Below are 20,919 nucleotides of genomic sequence, written 5' to 3'. Positions count from 1 at the left end.
AGAAAGGTTTGGTTCAGCCCAGTTCCTCACCTTACTGCTCTCCTGTGCTTCTTGTTCAAAAGGACGGATCATTCCGTATGTGTGTAGACTATAGAGCTTTGAACAAGCTTACCATCAAGAACAGATTCCCAATTCCACGTATTGATGATATCTTGGATAAGCTTGATGGCTCAGCTTGCTTTAGCAGACTTGATAAGAGTGGTTATCACCAGATCCGAGTGGTGCCACAAGATGTCCATAAGACTGCATTCAGGACAGCCTTCGGATTATATGAATTCTTGGTAATGCCTTTTGGTCTCACCAATGCTCCTGCTACTTTTAATCGTATGATGGATAGGATATTCCGACCCCATCGCAAGTTTACAGGAGTCTTCTTTGATGATATCTTGGTTTTCTCCAAAAATGAGCAGGAACACAGAACTCATTTGGTCACAGTGTTCGAAGAGTTGCGGAAGCATAAACTTTTCGTCAATGCCAAGAAAAGTGAGTTTTTCCTTTCAGAGATTCATTATTTGGGTCATACTGTATCCAAAGATGGAGTTACAATGGATCCTGCAAAGATAGAGACCATTCGCAATTGGCCCGAATTGCAAAACGTACATCAAGTACGTAGTTTTCTGGGATTATGTTCGTATTACAGGCGTTTCATAAGGCATTTTGCTATGATTGCCACTCCTCTACATGATCTCGCAAAGAAGAAAACTGCTTTCAAATGGACTTCAAAGGAACAGGATGCTTTCTTGCAGCTCAAGCATGCGATCATATGTGGTCCAGTATTGATTGTTCCTGACTTGCACAAGTCATTCGTGGTTGAATGTGATGCTTGTGGTGATTGCATAGGAGCTGTCCTAAATCAGGAAGGGCATGCAGTTGCATACGAGAGCCGTCGTTTGCATGATGCCGAGCTTCATATGGATATCTATGAGAAAGAGCTCTTGGCTGTAATTCACGCCTTAAAGATTTGGAAACACTACCTTCTTGGGGCTGAATTTGTAGTCAAGACAGATCATCAAAGCTTGAGATACTTTCTATCTCAAACCAAGCTTTCAGAGAAGCAGATGAGAATGGCAAACTTTCTTTCCATGTTTCATTTTCAGATTGTGCATACTCCAGGAAAGAAAAATGTGGTGGCCGATGCACTATCTAGGAGGCCTTATGTTGTTGCAGTCTCAGTGGCCTCTCATGGAGATCTATCTCCTATGAGAGATTTGTATCATTTGGATGCTGATTTTTGCCTTATATGGACTGATTTGATGGCTGGTCATTCACATGCCTCTTATGTTATCAATGAGGGTTATCTCATGAAGGATAATTGCCTATGTGTGGTGAAGGATTTGCGTCCAAAGGTTATGGACGAATGTCACGCTCCACCATATGCTGGTCATCGAGGTATTATGCCTACTACTCGCATGATTCAGAGGTATTTCTTTTGGCCAAGCATGCGTAAAGACATTGAGGCTTATGTGCGTGCATGTATTACTTGCCAAAAGGTGAAATTTGACAGGCAAAAGTCTCCAGGTTTGCTTCAGCCATTACCTATTCCCTCGCAACCTTGGGAAAGTATCACGATGGATTTTGTTATGGATTTGCCTAGATCCCAGCATGGGAATGATGCTATTTGGACTATTGTGGACAGGTTTAGCAAGCAAGCTCATTTCTTGCCCGTCAAGAAAACCATTAAAGCTGATCATATGGTAAAGCTTTTTCTTGCTAATATTTTCAAGCATCATGGTATGCCTAAATCCATTGTTGGGGATAGAGATCCCAGGACTACAAGCCTATTTTGGAGGGCTTTATTTGATAATATGGGTACTAAGCTTGAGTTTTCATCAGCTTATCATTCCCAAACGGATGGCCAAAGTGAAGCTGCAAATTCAGCCGTGTTGGATTTATTGAAATGTTATGTGGCAGATCAAAAGACTGCATGGGAGAAGTATCTTCCACTTGTTGAGTTTGCCTACAACGATACAATCCATGCTTCCACAGGAAAGGCTCCGTTTGAGATTATTTATGGCAGAGTGGTCTTGCCACCCATCCTTCGTACTAAGGATGAGATTTTTGCAGCTGATGAATATGTTCGTGACTTGGATGTTGCCTTTGGTCAAGTGCGGACAGCCATTGCAAGATCTCAGGATAAGCATAAAATGGCTGCTGACAAGCATAGAAGGGACATGGAAGTCAAAGAAGGTGATTGGGTATTGCTGAAATTTGAGAAGGCTAGGCTTCGAAAGAGGCCAGGACGAGAAGGATCATATCCTAAGCTTTCTCCTCGCTATTATGGACCCTTCAAGGTGATTCACAAGATCAATGAAGTGTCCTACAGGCTTGCTTTACCTAGTCATTGGAAGATTCACAATGCTTTTCATGTGAGTCTATTTCGGAAATATGTGGGGCCAGATCCTGATGAGCCTGTCACAGAAGATCCGCCAGAGTTTGAAGAGCTTGAGGAGATCCTCCAGCCAGAACAGATTGTTTTTCACAAGGAGAGAAAGCTACCTGCAGGAAAGCTTTCCAGGAGATACCTTGTGAAGTTTAAAAATTATTTGCCTATTGATGCCAAATGGGTAAATGAGGATTGTTTTGCAGATTATCCGCAATTGTTGCAGGCATATCTTGAGGCTTTTAAGTTGAGGTCAACTCTTTAGAAGCCCGGGGGGATGTCACCAATTGGCCGACCATTTGGTCCATTCCTAGTTTTTGCGTCTCGTTCACTTGAGGCCAGGCCGGTGTCTCATGTGAAGAGGCCAGTATTTTGCTGACATGGACGGGAGCCAGACTGGTGCCACCCGTGTGTTAGCAGGATGGTGTCGTATGGACGGGAGCCAGACCAGTGCCACCCGTGTATGACCTGGACTGTGTTCGATCCATGGGACTGTCACGCCATGGAAGAGCCAGTATTTGTGCCATGTTTTGCCTATGGGACTGTCACACCATAGGGAAACTCGTGCCTGGAACTGTGTCTTACCTATGGGACTGTCACTCCATAGGAAGACCAGGTTTTTATGTTTTATGTCGTGCCAGTTTTGTGCCGACAGATATTTTGTACATGTTCCATGAACGGGAGATATGTCCATGTTACTTTTTGCACATGCACACATATTTTGCATGTTTGAAACTGTTTTCGCATGACATGTATTTGTGTGTTTGCCTGCTTGACGTGTTACTTACTGAGCGGGGACGCCTGCCAGTGAGTCGTGAAGTCTGCCCTGTATTCTGACAAGTTTCAGTGCATGTGAACAGGTGGTAAGTATATGGTACTTGTTGTTTTAATATTTAAATTCTAACCCCTTTGTTTTATAAGGTTAGGGGTTCACACTTATTTAAAAGTGGGCACCCCCTTTGGGCACCCACTTAGGGGCCAAGGTGGGGAGCCTCACTTTTAAGTGAGTGTGGGGGTGGGCATGGTCACCAACCCCCACTAATCCCCCACATGCATGCGTGGGTATCTCTAAGGTTATCTTCACTTCAATTTTATTAAAAAAAAGGGCCCCCTTCAAGCGTAGAGGGCATCGCATCTTCTTGGCGTTGATTTTTCATCACCCGATTCCACCATCCTTGTGGAGATCAAGAAACGGCGACCATCTCCTACGCTTCGGCTCCTACAGCAACCAGGCGGCTACCTCTGCTTCTTCTCTCTCAGGCGACTGCTTCTCCACATGCTCTGCTGAGTCTCCAGTACAGGCGGCTGTTCTTGTTGCAGGTGGCTGCGCCTACACCATCTCCCCTCCTACAGGTGGGCTGCGCAAGTTGCAGCCAGGCATAGCTGAACTGCACAGGCTGTGAATACCTCATAGGCTGCAGCCCCAGGCGCCTGTGTATAGCAGCCAGGTGTCCCTTTTCTCACAGGCGGCTGTGTGCACCTCTACAGCCGGTCGTTTCCTTTCTACACAGGCTGCGTTATATCCCCAGCAGGCTGCCTCCTTATGGTGCTGCTCTTGTAGGCGCCCGTGTGCTCACGTGCTGCGCCTGTCTTCAGTAAGGCTTCCCACCATCTATAAGTGGACTGCCCACTCTCAACAGGCGGCTACCTCTTCAAATCAACCAGTTCCTTCACGCTGTAGCCAGGCCTCTCCTTCCTTGCTAGTGGGTGCTCCTTCTCTCACAGCAGGCGGCTGTGTTTTGTTGCGGTTGTACTTGGTGGCTGTCCTAAGTTCACCACGAGGCGACTGTGCCATCTCAACAAGGTGGCTGTTTCTTCTTCACAAATACCCCGGGTATTGGACTTCCTTCTGTCATCCACAACAAGTAAGTGAATTTTCAGATTTAAATAAAGTACTTTGTGTTTAAATCTGATAAGGGATTCCCGACTCCCTATACGGCCAACACCCGTTCGGTGCCGGGTTGTCCAAGCTGTATTGGCGAACCTCGGTCCAAAGGTGCTGAGATCGGGAGAGCCAGGCGTTAGTACGAGAGCGCCTGTTTGTGCGTGGTCTCGGAACACCAGTGAGGCGCTCTCCGCGGAGTCCAGTGAAAGCACAGGACCGTAGAGATTGGACCACACTAGTGGTCGTTCTGCTTCGAGTTTCTTCATCGAAATCCGAGCCTATTTGTTTGGTACTGTTTTCATATGTACATGGACATTATCTGGTTCTCAGAACCCATGGAGCATTGTATTCATTAAAATACTCCCAATAAATATATCATATATTGAGGGGGGGGTCGGCCCGTTCCGGCCCCAGTGCTGGTGTCCATCTTTCCATTTCTGTTCTTTTAAATTCAAGTTGTTTTAAAGTTGTCCATTTCAAATTTGTGGTTTTAAAGTTGTGCTATTAAGCGTGTGGGTGTCCAACGGAGTCTTTCCCACTTGACGGGATCGGTTTCAGATAATCCAAGAAAACTACGGATCTCATGCACCGAACTCAATTCGGGCCAATTCCGAATTGCATCAATCTTTGCAGGATCCATTCGCACTCCATCTTTGGACACAATATGCCCAAGATAATGTATGTCTAACAAGAAGAACTCACTCTTCTTTGCATTTATGAAGAGTTTATGCTTATGGTGCTCTTCAAAAACAATGGCCAAATGAGCTCTATGCTCTTCTTCGGTCTTCGAGAAGATTAGGATGTCATCAAAGAAGACACCTGTAAATTTCCTGTACCCACGGAATATGTGATCTTTCATTTTGTTGAATGTAGCCGGGGCATTTGTAAGACCAAAAGGCATAACAAGATACTCATAAAGCCCAAATGCTGTCTTGAAAGCAGTTTTGTGTACATCTTCAAACACTACACGCACTTGATGATGCCCACTCTTGAGATCAATTCGGCTAAAGCATGCCGATCCATCCAACTTGTCAAGGATGTCGTCTATGCGTGGAATCGGAAACCGATTCTTGATGGTAAGCTTATTCAAAGCTCTATAATCCACACACATACGAAAGGATCCATCCTTCTTTTGAACCAAGAGGACGGGTGAACAATATGGGGAAGAGCTTGGTTGAATCAAACCCTTCTCAAGAAGCTCATTCACTTGCTTCATGAGCTCCTCTTTTTGGGATGCACTTACACGATAGGCTGGCCTATTAGTAGGCGGTGAGCTACCCGGCACAAGATCAATGCAATGATCTTCCGGTCATACGGGTGGCAACTCATTTGGTAACTCATTAGCAAAACAATCATTGTGCTCTTGCAAAAATTTCAGCCTATCATTACTAAGAGTGTTTACATGTACATTATTTTCCTTAACATGATCTCGTACAAACATCAAGTACACAAAAACACTCTTTTTCATTACTTTCTTAATTTGTACATGAGATACAAGGGGAATGGTATGACCCTCTTCACCAGCATCAATTACATGTTCTCGGCCTTTATGCATGAAGGTGATCCTGTTGGTCTTGTAAGCCTTGCACGGATCAATACGTGTATGCCAAGGCTTTCCAAGCAATACATCACAGCCATTTAAAGGCGCCACAAGAAAATCCTCATGATCCACATAGCCTTGAATATGTATGCGCAACTTGCCAAAAATAGGCATGACCTGCACTTCTCTACCAACAAAGGTAGCCCCTGCTTCAATTTGAGGACCCATGTCCTCCACTTCAATACCCAAAGCAGCTGCCATCTGTGTGGATATGAAATTTTCAAATGCACAATCATCAAACATGAACAAAGCGGGCTGATCTTTGAGCTATCCCCAAGCTTTACATACAACCCTATCTTTGCTATCATGTGAAGTGTTACCCTGCATATCCGGAACTATATGCACATTAGGCTTTGATGCGTTTGCATTATCACGCTTCTTGTTTGGGCATGTCTTTGCAATATGCTCAGTGCTACCACAAGTAAAGCATTTCCCCTCACTCATATATTGCTTTTTCTGTTCCGGAGTGAGACCATAGTCTCTCAGTTTGAAGGGACGCTTCTTGGTAGTGTTATTTGTTAGAATTTCGTGGTGCTCATGCTAGATCAAATATGTGGAGGAGAGAGACTCACAAAATACAAGAAAAGATCTTGCTTATTAAGTTGCTCAAAATACAACTAAGCTTCATGCTTATGAAATGCCTTCTAGCTCCACCTTTAAATAGGTGAGCTAGTGGACCATAAGTCCATTCACACACACACCCTTCTCCTCCCCTTTTACATAACCTTAGTCTCTTAATACCCCCCCTCAATACCAACTATGAAAAAAATTGGAATAGGTGGTATTGGACATAGGATGCCTCTATAACATTAGGCGTACAAGGTTAGGAATATAGGTGTGGTTACATTGAGATTTAAAACAATTTCTCAGTGGAGTTAGAGGCTGATACTAAGATGGGGTACTTTTAGCAAAACAGCCACTGCATCATCTTCATCCATTCTCGCATTCACTGATGCAAGTTGAGCCATAAGGCCCTTCAAGTGAGAGATGAAGGCTCCAATGCCGTCTCCCTCTTTGAGTTCCAAGCTGAAAAAATCAATTTTAAGTGAGATCTTGGAATTCTTACCACGAGCTCCATAGAGCTTGTCAAGCTCATCCCATTTCTCCTTTGCAGTCGGAAGCTGGTCCACATGGTGAATGAGAGCCTCATCAAGATGAAGCATGATGATGGCTTGTGTCCTCTCATCATCTTCAATATCTTCAGCCTTAGTTCGATCAATAACCTTAGTGCCGGAGATGAATGGCCAAAAACCTTTGGACATCATCTTGTACTTGACAAGGACTTGCCAAGTGTGGAAGCCCTCTCCTGAGAACTTCTTAATTTGGGTGTTGTCCTTTGACATTGGGTATTGAAGGAGATTACTAGAGAGTAATGGGCTGATTTATGAAGAAGTTAAAACCAGAAATTTGTGATGTTTTGGCTTAAGTAGAAAGAGAAAGGCTTATGAGAGTGCAACAACCCTTAATCAAACCAAGGATGTTGCATAAAAAAGGAGATTAAGATGGTGAAGTTTATGGTTTAGCAATTAGGGTTTGTACCCAATCACTAATTCTGATGGAGATTAGCTTCATTAGTGTCAAAGAACACTTTGTTCGGTGATTAAGATCACCATTAGTGTTTAGCAATACTATTAGTGCTTAAGAGCACTTTTCTAGCATCTAATAGACACTTGCATTGGTGATTAGATTCACCATTAGTGTTTGAGAACACTCTTAGTGTTTAGAAACACTTTGGAATGGCTCCCCTTTGTTGGATTAGTAGCCTCATTAGTGTTAGTCAACACTATTAGTGTTTATGAACACTATTAACAAGCTTGGGCAAGCTTTCATGGAGAAAAGAAACAGTAGGCGCTTGGTTTTTTCACTCCCACGGTTGATTCAGCCCGCCATTAGGGCTAAGATTTGAGCTGTAGGACCTTGAGACCATGGGCTTCAAAAGCCCTAAGCTCTCTAGGCCTGCAATTGCCTACACACGGCGAATGGCTGTACGAAATACTGCGCTGCAGAAAACGTACGCCGACCTGCTCAGTGAGCAATGTCGCAGCTGAGAAAGGAGTACTCGTCTGATGAGCTGTACGAATCTGAGCGCCCAGACCTCCTCTACATTTTCTTAGATGAAAGCACGCCGAGTTCTTGCCTCCACAAGCTGCTGGAGGGCCTCCACTGGCTAGGGGTAGATGAGGTGCACTCTAAAAACCACTTTTTTGACCTATTCTACACCTTGCAAGTTGCCTAGCTCTAGATACCATGTTAGAATTTCGTGGTGCTCATGCTAGATCAAATATGTGGAGGAGAGAGACTCACAAAATACAAGAAAAGATCTTGCTTATTAAGTTGCTCAAAATACAACTAAGCTTCATGCTTATGAAATGCATTCTAGCTCCACCTTTAAATAGGGATGAAAGCACGCCGAGTTCTTGCCTCCATAAGTTGCCTCCACAAGCTGCTGGAGGGCCTCCACTGGTTGGGGGTAGATGAGGTGTACTCTAAAAACCACTTTTTTGACCTATTCTACACCTTGCAAGTCGCCTAGCTCTAGATACCATGTTAGAATTTCGTGGTGCTCATGCTAGATCAAATATGTGGAGGAGAGAGACTCACAAAATACAAGAAAAGATCTTGCTTATTAAGTTGCTCAAAATACAACTTAGCTTCATGCTTATGAAATGCCTTCTAGCTCCACCTTTAAATAGGTGAGCTAGTGGACCATAAGTCCATTCACACACACACCCTTCTCCTCCCCTTTTACATAACCTTAGTCTCTTAATAATGGACTTATGAAATGCCTTCTAGCTCCACCTTTAAATAGGTGAGCTAGTGGACCATAAGTCTATTCACACACACACCCTTCTCCTCCCCTTTTATATAACCTTAGTCTTTTAATATTATTTTGAGCCTTTGGACCATTTTTATCTTGGTTTTGGTCCTTTTAGGTGGCTGTCCATCATTTTGTAGGTTTTGGACAGTCCTCTCTTTGCCTTGAAATGAGGGTTTAGCCTTATTGGATCGACTTAATTTGAGTTCCAATTGCTCGGTGTGGCGGTGGCAGCTGCGATTAATTGGTGTAAGGTATGACCAGGATACATTTGTAGTCCCGCTTTGTACACGGGTTGCAATCCCGATTGAAACCTTCTCTTCCTTTCCGCCTCGGTGACATGCATAAATGGAGACACCTCCAAGAGCACTTTCCAAAACTTTTGTACATATGCATTTACGGACTCCCTCTCATTTTGCTTTACCCAATCCCACTTCATTGTTATCTCATTCAATGCATTGGGAGGCAAGAATTGAGCATAGAACCTCTCCTTGAATTCTTCCCATGATCTAACAGGATTCGGTGAGAGCTTCTCCGTGAGCCACCAATGGGCAGCAGTGCCTTTCATGAACATGCTTACATGCCGGATCATGGATTTGTGAGTGAAATCCTCATCACTGAAAGCAATATCAAACTGGGCAGTAAAAGCAATCAGCTCAAACTCCGTACCATGAGTTGCCCAATGTGTCAAACTTCACAGATTTGTCTCCGGCTTTGAAGTCACGAGACTTTGATGCATGTGTGTGCATCTCAACATATTTTCCCCCATGTTTGTTCATTGGGACAGCCCCTGACTGGCATCATTTTTGGACCAAAAGGTGATGCATAAGGCATAGATACATGTGCCCTGTACATCTCTCACGATAGAAGTGAAAGAGAACCGTATGCTCTGATACCAATGTAACTTGGTTGAACACAATGCTAATCAATACACTTAAATACACTAAGATTTGAAGGACAATTGCTCAAATACAAGAAGTAAATTGCTGAATTGACAAGAGACACACAATGAGCCGGAACGGCCGACTCCTCCCTTGAGTAAATTGTATTACTATTGGAGAAATTCAATACATAGCTTCACGGGCATCCATTGCCAAATCCTCCATGCCAATGCATATGAAATTCAGCATTTAGAAAAACAATGGTATGTCGATGCAGATCACCAAGGAGCTGCCTTGATGCCCGGCCCGACTTCAGTGCCCATATTCTCTACCATTGGCTCTGTGTTCTACCAAGCAAGGTAGCAACATCTTCAAGAGCACATAGGACGAGAGAAATACTACACATGGCGGCTAAACAAGGAGTCTTGCCCTTCTACTGAATAAGTAACGACAACACATTGTCCAATTAGCTTACCAGTCTTCATAGAAGTTGTTGCAAGCGGAAGCCTTCGTGTTGGAAGCTTTAGAAGTGTTGATATCTTCAATTTGCCGCAATCCTTCGCGACAAAAGTCTTCAAGAGGATGAAGGGAACCCTGGGAAAGCTTCCTCTATGGTTCAACTTGAGAAAGGAAGGCTGAAATTAGGGTTTTCAGCAAAAAGACCAGAAATTACAGCAAAAATGAGAGCTGTTTTGCTGAATTTCAGTCATTGGGAGTGAGTAGGAGAGTGATTAGCACTTGGAAACACTCTTGGAAGCTTGGAAAACACCCTAGCAAGTTGGGTATGGCTATGGAGAGCTTGGAAATGGAGAGAAATGGTGGAAAAACAGAGTTTTCAGCCTCCAAAAATCCTCATGAAGAGAACACGAATTTTCTCTTAATAAGTAAGTGAATTGGGATCCAATCAGGTGAAGGGACATGGGGAGATGCCCATTTATGAGTAAAAGGGGAGGATCAGGTCCTGGACATTGAGTCTTGTCCGCCTCGGGGGGACTTCAGTGAGTGTGAACTTGGAAGCGGTCATAATTTATAAGTGACTTTTGGGGCCCAAACTTTAATAAAGTGGGAACGCACTCACTTATAAATATTGGCTAAGTCCTAAGGGCTATTTGAGCCTAGATTGGGTAATACTTACCACCTGTTCACATGCCACACAACCATGTCAGCAGACAGTTTCACACGCACGGTTCACGGGCGGGCGTCCCCTTACCCGGAGCTACACATAGGTCATGCAGGCATGAAAACAGCATGCAATTTCATTGCAGGCAAGCACATAAAGATGCTATGCAATGCAGCATTGGCATGAGCAATTTCCGTTCATGAAACCATATAAGACCAGGCGTTTCCAGGCAAGTATATGCGATACCAGACCCAGTGGAAAGCCAATCCTCCAGGCGTTTCCGGGCATGTACACAAAGGCACAAGTCCCAGCGGAAAGCCAAGTCCTCCAGATATTCCGGGCATGATAACGTCAAGTCCCAGCGGAATATCATATCCAACTATACAGCATGACACGTGTCAATCACATGCATAGGCACATTCCAGAAGCCATGGACACCAATCCAATATGTACATAGTGTGAAAGCAAGAGTGAACCATTGATGGCCAAATGGTGACAGCTTCCGTCAAGTTAAGCAGAAGGGGATGTCACGTGCATCCCGCACTTGGATGCCACGTAGACATTTCTGTACAAAAGGTGCAGGACCTGGGATGGTGAATTGGTCCCATGTGAGCCCAGTCCGGGACGAGTCAGCCAAGGATCCATCTCAGATATCCGAGGTCAGGTGTGCATTGTCGTGCACAGGAGTCTAAGGTTAGGTGTGCATTGTCCTGCACATGAAACAGTGCCAGTCCGCACTGTGAGTCTCCCTCTGGAATGATGTCAGTGATTCTGTGTATCTGGTATGGTACCGGATGCCAGATCATTGAGTAGTTAGTGTTTAGGACAAGGGGCCAGCCCATGGGGCTACCCCAAGTCGAATTGTGGGCATGGAAATGGTGTGAAACCACCCCCATGAGAGCCAGGAAGGCAGTGGCTGTACCCACCAGCCATGGGTAGGCCATTGGGGGGGCTGTAGGACAGCCCCAGGGGTAGGCCAGGGGTAGCTGATTGCTTATCCAGCTCTTGGAGAGGTTTAAGGCAAGTATGGGGCAGCCCATACAGGCTGCCCAGCCTCCAAAAGAGGGGGGCATTCAGTGCCCAGCCTCCTAGGCAGCAGGCGCCTAAGTGCCCAGCCCTATTTCCCATGCGCATGAGTGCCCAGCCATGGATTAAAGTGATGCACAGCAGTTTATGTATTTTTTCCAGCATTTAATGCTGTGATCTCAGTCGTGGGCAGAAATGGAACTGGCCGACTACTATAGTTGGGCTAGTATAAAAGGGAGAGCCCATGTTCCCATTCTTTTATCTCATTCTCCACCAAGAGTTCAAGCATAAGAGGCTAGACAAAGCCAAGAGGGTGCTAAGCAAAGGGTATTCCCAGCCAAGAAAAGGTCCAAGATTGCTGTATTTTCTTTCAGTTTTCTCATCATTCTAATAAAGCAAATACACCATCCGTGGTGGGGGCCCTACAGAGGGTAATTGGGACCCAATACTGTGTCCTCTCCACCTCTCTCCCTCTCTCTCTATTTTCTGCACTTCTCCTTTCAGTTTGTGCGTTAATTTCCGTCGCGAAAAAGAGTGCTGAATTCTGAGTATTGAAGTTACCGATTCTTCTCCGAAGCTTCCGCATATTACAATATTGCTTTAAAGATCTTATTTCTAAGAGACTTTTCTTTGACATCGAAAATTGCTTGTGGTTCTAGTTTGTTCCATGAACTTGTTTTTTTTTCCGAGAAAAGATCCTTTCATTAGTTATTTATTAAAAAAACGCCCGTTGGGCTACAAAAACCCTCTCTTGCTCATAAGAAGGCAGAGCAGAGATCCAATCAAGGCAGCTAGGGAGACTCCCCCTAGGTGCAAAAAAGTACAAATATCAGTACAAAGAACTGAGAGGCTATATCATACAATAGGAGGGGGGAAAAGCCAAACAGGTGGCCTGTAGTGCCAGCGGGGGGTACCCGCGTGTAGGGTATAGAAGGGGCCGCTACGCCAAGCGATGTGAAAGGCCTGGCGCCACAAGATCACCTCATCCGAGTCGCCCCGAATGCGGTCATACTGTCCTCACAGTGTGGATCAACTCCTGCCAAATCCCCCGAACAGTCTCTGCTGGTGGCTCCAGTCTCCCCTCAAAGGCCCTGAAACACCGGGCTCTTGAGGTGAACCAGATGGTGAGGCTGCTGAGGAGCTCCCATCGTAGATCCCTCTCCTGTGTCCAGCCGGCGGATGAGAAATCCGGTGAAGGAACAAGGCGAGGCTGGCCCCTAATGAATTTGATGGCCTGGTTGTCCTGCTCCGTCTCGTATCCCAGAGCAGGCCCTGACGAAGTCGACCAAGCAGCGGCACCCCACGTATACATGCCCTCTGGAGAGAGGGGGGCCAAAATGCGCAGCATCCGCAGCCAAATCTGCTGCGCCTGTGGATAGTCTCATAGGCAGTGTCTCTGTGTCTCCAAAGGGTAGCCGCATCGGATGCAGGCCGTCGAAAGACCACTGTAGACAAGCCATGTGCCAACTGCAGAGCCCCTGTGGGCAACCAACCACTAGAAAGTCGAGATCCTGCGTGCCTGTCGACTAGCCCAGAGCCTGGTCCAAAAATCCTCCAGGAACTCCTGTGAGAGTCCCTGTAGCCGCCAATGCTCCGATGTAGCTGGAGAGACCATCCTCCTCGCAGTCAAAATATGTCTCCCCAATCGAACAGTGTACTGGAAAAAGGTGATCTCTGTGGCCTTGGGGGATGCATAAGGATCATGCCACTCGTACTCGCCAGGGTCCCACTGGAGCCGGGCCAAGGGGCGCGCAGCATATGCCCATATGCGCCAATCAGAGTCCACATCTGGAGGGTCTGGATCAATATGCCACTTCCGAGAAGCGGCGGCCACTACCCGTATCCTTTGAAAGATGCACTCTGCAACCAAAGGCGACTCCGCCTCCACTCTCTGAAGTCTGCCCTCATCCTGGATCTCATAGTAGAGGCATCTACCATCCTCAGTGCAATCTCTGACAGCAATCAGGATCTCCAACTGTGTAAAGGCTCCCATCCACCGTGGGGCCGCTGGCTCGAGAGGCGTGAACCACTCCTCAGTGAGTGCCTCCTGAATGTCATCCCTCATAATCAGCCCCCCTCTGAAGTGACTCAGCCTCTCCACCTGGATCTCCTTTGGGAGACTGCAGAAGGCCTGCCAGTCTCCAAAACTGCGTGCTGGGCCTGCCGCCAATGGTCCCCAGGCTAGACGAGGCCGAGATCCCAGCATATGACCCTGCTCTGTGCGTACCGCTGGGCTCCAGATGAGCGGCTGTCTGGCCCGCTCCTCATCACAAGTAGGACTCCTGAGAAAGCCTCGGTCTTAGCAACTCCCAAGCTCGCAGGATGCTCAAGGCAAATCTGTCCTCCCATCCTCTACTGAGGCCTGTCCTCCTCATCTCTATGAAGATCCATCGTATCTCTGGTGCCCAAGTGCCCCCTGCTGGGGGAGCTCTAGCCTGCAGCAGTCGCTGAAAAAGAAGCTCCTTCCAAGGCTCAGCGCCTGGAAGCAGCCCCCTGTTCCTTGAACTTGTTTATCATCCAAAATATGATTGGGATCTAGAACATATCTCTTCAGTAGATTAACTTGGAAGACATTGTGGATTTTGAGATACGAGGGAAGTAAAAGTTCATAAACTTGATCTTTGACCCTCCATGTAATCACGTATGGTCACCTTCATTGAACTCCATGTTAGATCTTTTCAGATCAATGTTCTACTTTTGCATGTCTTGGGCAGCTTTGATGTCTTTCTTTATAGATTACATTTGATGATCCATCTTATCAAGCATCTGTTTTGACACTTTCAATTTAATCAGTGGGTTAGACCAATTCAATGGCATTAGGCAATCGTGTCCATATAGTGTCTTAAATGGGCTCATCTCAATGCTTTGATGATGAGAAGTGTTGTAGGCAAACCCCATCAGATGTAAATAGTTCATCCATCTCCTAGGTTCTCATCCATAGAATGCTCGAAGGATATCCTCGATTACCTAGTTTATCGTCGTTGTCTAATAAAAAAACTTGATACCTGAATATATCCCAATTCATTTTCTTAAGCTTCGGGGAGCTGTTCAATGTGACCTGCTTGTGAGAACTATGATGGAAAAACACCTGGTGGAATCATTCACCTTTCCTTACGTAAGGATTGTTCTAGTCAAGGTGAAGAAAGCTGACGGGATAGCCAAGTGTCAGGATATTGTGATATTATGTCTCGAGTGACTCGTACTCTTAGTGTAATTTTCCTACCAGATTATTATATGGATAGAGGGGTAGTAACATGCTGCGGAAGTCTTCGTATTGGAGGATCTTGTCACACAAATGCTCACACCGTCTTCTGTATCTTGAGTTTCGCGAGTTTAGCAATCCACTTTAATACTTCAAACTTTAGAGAGATATGAGAGAGAGAGAGATGAGAACTGTACACCGTATGGGGTCCTGAAAACCATTGAAGGGCCCCCTATCCCATTACCGAGATAGTATTTGCTTTATTATCTTTAAAGAGACTAACGGTGTGACTGACGATAAGCCAAACGCAAGACCTCGGAAGACCAAGTGTTGGGCTGAACTGTGCACTATTGTAGAAGCACCAAAGATGTCCAATCTCGACCCTATGCACTCTTCCCAATGGTATGAGGGAGGGATGCAAAGCTAGGGCTGAGAGAGGGGCTGTTTGGGACTGTTCTAGACTGTATATGAATGCTGTAAAGGAATGAGAATGCTGCGTTTTACCTTTACCAAGAGGCTGGAGCAAAACGATGATATGATGAATGTTGAAAACTATGTGGATGCAGAAAACGCAAGGCTGAATGCTGAACTAATGTGTTTGACTGATGTAGATGGCTGAATGCTCATGCGTTTGAGGCGCCTAGGGCTGTAGGAGACAAACGCTGAAGAGAGAGGGCTGAAATTGCAATCGCTTATGCTCTTGAGGCTGAGGATGACAAGTGCTTGATGGCTCTCTTGCTGAACATGATGAATGATGGAATGATTATGCAAAGGCTCTATTTATATGGACCATATGAGCCAGTCGGTTGGCTCCCGAGCTGGCCGATTGCTCATGTCCAATAATAAATGCTTAAATGTGTATAAAATGCTGAAAATGTTGGAAAAAATACCAGAAAAATCCTAGATAAATATTGGATGCTATCTGGGGTTCCTGCAATGGTCTAGCTGCTATGCATGAATGATGTGCAATACTACGCAGGATGCTTTCTGATGCAAACCCTAAGGTTTCTACTGACTGTATATGCATGAATGCGTCTCTTTAAGTGGGTTAAGGGACTTAGACTGACTGACTGACTGATTGACTATGGCTGAGAATGACCTACGTAGCTCGTGCCTGACTTATCTTGGACTGAGGATATACAATGGGGTCACGGCGTACGACAAATATCATCCTAAATGGAACTAATACTGGACAAATGTTGCACTGCTGATGATGAGCCAGTTTGTCACCATGCACTACAGTGTAGAGTGCATGTGACACACATATGTATAGATGTATGTATATGTGCACGCACACACACACACACATTAGTAAAACTAAATGTATTTTAGGTTAGTATAGTTTTTAAACTAGACTAGGGCAGATAGGATAAATTAGTGAAACTAACTATATTAGTAACTAGTAAGTTATTAGGTTAGGCTAGTATAGTTTAATACTAGACTAGGCTATATAGAATAAATTAGGCTAGGTTAGAACATATAAATCTAGTTAATATAGTCAAACTAATTAGTAAATAAAAATTTAAAAAAAGCTACTTATGCTTATGAGGGTATTGAACAACATAGAGTATACAGTTCACATCTTCGGTAAGTTGTTGGCAATCTTGCTCAGGCTTTTTATACAATGTTAAAGCTAAAAGTTCTTAGTTCTTGTAAATCACTTGTGCATCTTATCTAAGTGAGCTAGAGCCACTATTTGAACTGGTGGTATGGAATATATGCTAGATATTAACTGTACATTAAAAAATGAATCGATTTAAACAAAAAGAAATAAGTATATTTTTAACAACCATTGGATTTATCAAGATTTTGACCAAATCAGGATACCCATTGAGCACTCCTCAACCAATGCTAGGGAGAAACCTAGATTTAGTGTATTTTAACTCCTAAAATTGAAAAATACCACACTCGGCTTGAAATTTTTGAAAAATTGAAAGGTATGAGTTATAAAAACGTAAAAAATTTCCAAATATTATTTTCCAGCTTCAAAATTTAAGGTTAGTTACCAATTGAGTGGATTTAAAAAAAATAAAATAAAGCATTGTCATTCACTGTATGCAAAGAGGGTGTGAAAACCTCATGGGTTCTAATGCCTACTTGCAGAAATGGCGTTGCGACATCATCTAGCTTCAGTTAGCCATGTCTCATCATGGGCACCCCTTCAACCGTTGCCTTCAAGAAGAAGAGGTCTCAGCTACACCCTCAAGGTGTTACCATGTGTTGACACTTCCCCATTTGGTACCGGAGGCCTTCGTGTGCTGCCGTTGAGGATTGAGGCCGGGGCTGGGAAGAAGCGTGTGCCTCGCACTGAGAGCCACAAAGTGCGCGACCTGCGAGCCCGGAGGCTGGTAATGTCCTCTCTTTGCTCCTTTAAGATGCTTCAAAAGGCTGTGGGGGTCGTGGCAAATTTCATCCAAAGCTTCCATTGCTTACACACACACACACACACACACACACACACACACACACACATGCAGCCACCCCACGTGCACATGCGCGCACACACCCCACTTGCCCCCCCCTCCTCTTCACCACACACACACACTTCCCCCCACCCACACACCGTCATGGTCACTACAAGTCAAGTTCAACAGGCTGTATAAGTCAAGTACATTCTGCTCAGAATCTGTGTTGGTAAGCCTGGCAGCTTTTCCCCTGTCACCATCTGTGCAGAATCCACCGTGACTGAAGTGAATGGCTATTGGTTTGCGAATTTTCCAGAATAGGGAATGGCCATCAAGATAACTCTTCCAACCCTTGTAGCTTTTTTCGCCACATATTATAAAAAACATAGAACAACCGCCAGCCCCCCCCCTCCCCCTCCCCCTCCCCTCCCCACCGCCCCCGCCCCCGCCCCCGCCCCAACCCCCCCCCCCCCCCACACACACACACACACATCAAGTTACCTCTTTCAACTTTTGTTGTAGCTTTTTTCACCACATTATGAAAAGCATAGACACACAACACATGACATGAAATCTTAACGTTTTTCCTTTCATGTTCTTTGTTCTAGCTTACTGGGACCAGTCAGAGACCAAGGCTATTGGTATTTTGTTCGGATAAGCATCTGTACGCACAAGTCATCGATGACACCAAAAAAGCTACACTTGTATCAGCTTGCACCGCGCAACAGAGTGTTACTGCCATGGAGCAAGGATCATCTTACCCTATCTTGGTATGCTCTCCTTTTTAGTTGCTCCAAACCTTCTCAAAGGAATTAGATTAAATGGAAAACAAACATGCTTTTAATGGACAAACCTTTACAACATTCACATTGTAATAATTATGTTGTGTGGCATAGTATCTTTTGATTGTAATGACAAGTGTTGTTGGAAGAGGTACGTGCATCTACTTTTGTAATAGCATGGTGTTGAAGGGATATTGGCTACATGATCCTCGGGGAAAGAAGATCATTGTGAGCCATCTCATATGCCACCTTTAGCTGTTACATGCACCATACGGTCGGTCCAAGTGTAGGAGAAAGAGGGAGGGTACGGCCTTAGCTTAATGGCATGAGACATATGCAAGGAAAGTGCATAAATACAAGGGATTGGGTTGTGTCACAGCTGTCCTCATTTGATCATCTTGTCTCATGGTTTCTGGAGCACACAGTCAGGAGCAACCACTTGAGGGCTGATTGGAGGTGCTGGAAACAGATCTACAGCAAAGCATTGGGCTGAGCAATGGGATCGACAACAGCATTTGGGCTGAGATCAGGGATCACATTTTGGAGTATCATTTTGTACTTGAAGTTTCAGTTGTAACACATTTTCTTGTACATAGATATACATAGATATCTATGTATATAACACATTTTCTTGTACATAGACATTAGTTAGGGTAGTTATGTGTTGTAACACAACTATTTGTACTTGAAGTTTCAGTTGTAACACATTTTCTTGTACATAGATATACAATAGTTTAGGGTAGTTATGTGTTGTGCATGTGTCTTTGGGGTGAATTTGCCTTTCAAGGCATCTAAACGTGGACAAACATTCTGATTCTCTCAGAAGGTATTGATCTTTGAAGTACAAAAGTAATGGAATGAAATAATTGCTGTGGAAAAATGGAGCTGAGTGATAAAAACATGAGGAAGAGTGTTGCTTATGATGAAGAATCGATGATTAAGGAAGGCAAGTGGCCGCCACCTCTCACGTATGCAAAGTTCTTCAGTGGCATTGCCTATGAGCGGATAAAAATCGCCTATGGTGGTGAAAAATAGTAACTATGGGAGGATCTTGGGCCTTAGGTTTGTCAAAAAAAAAGGGGAAAAAAAAAGATAAACACTAGATTTTTAAATACAAGAAATACAATCTTCTAACCAAAAAATGAGCAATTGTCCCTCCAAGTGTAGAATTGGTGAACCTTGCGCTTAAATGTCAAATAGGGAAAGTCTGAGGACTTTGTGTACATACCTGCTTAAGACTAGAAAGAGAGGCAATTCTTTGAGGCCGCTTTATATGTTCGAGTGGCGTCTTACAAAAGATAAGTGTCCATTTAAGCAGGTAAGATGGCAAAGCGCCTTACGGTAAGTCGAGCGGGTGAAACTGTGTTAACCTATCCTCCTTTCTTATGGTGATCGCGTCCTCGCGTCACCCAAGTCAGCACCCATGTCGGTGGTGAAGTTGCTGCGGGGGTGGAAAGGTGTGGATGGTCCAGAATACACCATGGAGTTGGTGGCCGAGGTTGTCATGTGCACAGTGTGTATCTACCGTGTGCTACACGCACACAAGACTAGCTTCGAAGTTTGGGGAAGCTTGGAGCTAGGCAGGCTGATTGACGAGCTGAGTTAGGGATAAACTAATGGGTGGGCACCCAAGTATGGACGGGCGGGCGCCCAAGTGTGGACGCCCGATGACCGGCCAAGAGCCTATAAAAGGGTGGCCAAGGTTAGTCATTAGTTCATAGAGTCTCGCGTGTCTTTGTGAGACCTCTATGGTCAGGAGCCTGGATCTAGTGGAGACGTGCACCCGCTTCATGCAGTCGAGGCCGGCAGCAGTCTCGAGGCCCGCGAGGGTAGCTTCGTGGCGGTATGGGACGTCACGAAGTAGAGATTGGTCGGTACGTCCATCTAGTTAGCTCAGCTCGTCGCTCGGTGGGGACAGCCAAGTCTTGTGGGCTTGCCCACGGCTGTCAAGGTTGGGAGGTGAGTTAGTACTGTATCTCTATGTGCTTGGTCCGGGCATGGAAGACCGGGTTTCGAGCAATAGCTATACAACTCTGGTTATCACACTGGATGACTGTGGGCTCCTTCTGTGGAAACCCAATCTCGCTTAGCAGCCTCCGTAACCACAACCTCGCAAGCAGCACCACAAGCAGCCTGGTACTCTACCTCTGTCGAAGATAGGGCAATAGTTGGTTGCCTCTTACTGCTCCAAGAAACTGCTCCTGAGCCGAGGGTAAAAGTGTAACCTGAAGTAGATCTCCTCGTGTCTGGATCTCCTCCCCAATCTGAGTCACTCCAACCTTGGAGTCTGACTCCATCCCCTCCTGTGTAAAAGAGTCCTAGATCCTTCGTACTCTGTAGATACCGCAAGATCCTCAATCCTGCGTCCCAATGAGACTTCAATGGCGTCTGCATAAAAGAGCTCAACAGTCCCATGGAGAAGCTCAAGTCCAATCTGGTGTTTAGCAACCAGATCAATGAACCAACCAACTTCCGATACTGCGAGACATCAACTGGCTCACAAGGATCATTAACGGTTAACTTTGTGTTTGGGTCCATCGGCGAAGTAATAGGCTTGCAGTTCTCCATCCCAAAGGCCTCAAGCAACTCATGAACATACCGCTGCTGAGAGACAAAAAACCCCCTCTGGGTTTGCCAGATCTCCAATCCCAAAAAGAAGTGGAGTAAGCCTAAGTCGGTCATCTCAAACTCCTTTGACAAGGCAGCCTTCGTCATGCCAATGTGTTCTACATGACCGCCGGTGAGAATGAGATCATCCACATAAAGGATGATAATCGTAACCATGCCGCGTTCGCGAAAGAGATACAGGTTAGGATCTGCAAC

At 45.2% G+C, this 20,919-nt stretch overlaps 1 protein-coding gene across 6 annotated transcripts in view; it reads left to right on the top strand.

Annotated features, from left to right (window-relative positions):
- The window catches only part of LOC147622297 (uncharacterized), a 99,695-nt gene that overhangs the window by 31,400 nt on the left and 47,376 nt on the right, over nucleotides 1-20,919 (top strand). For 4 of the 6 annotated variants that reach the window (XM_086823400.1, XM_086823398.1, XM_086823401.1 and 1 more), the window contains 2 exons: nucleotides 17,013-17,257; nucleotides 17,923-18,084. In XM_086823400.1, the coding sequence (XP_086679526.1) occupies nucleotides 17,015-17,257; nucleotides 17,923-18,084 (405 nt within the window). In that variant the 5' untranslated portion in view covers nucleotides 17,013-17,014. Of the gene's footprint in view, nucleotides 1-17,012; nucleotides 17,258-17,922; nucleotides 18,085-18,475; nucleotides 18,965-20,919 lie in introns of those variants that run through there. The other 2 variants (XM_086823403.1, XM_086823404.1) reach the window with 2 other exon arrangements.

This window comes from Cibotium barometz, chromosome 29, assembly GCF_041138505.1.
Source record: "Cibotium barometz isolate CiBa-2024 chromosome 29, ASM4113850v1, whole genome shotgun sequence".
NCBI lineage: Eukaryota > Viridiplantae > Streptophyta > Polypodiopsida > Cyatheales > Cibotiaceae > Cibotium > Cibotium barometz.
Note: the sequence above shows the minus strand (reverse complement) of the source record. Positions and strands in the feature narration are given on the sequence as shown.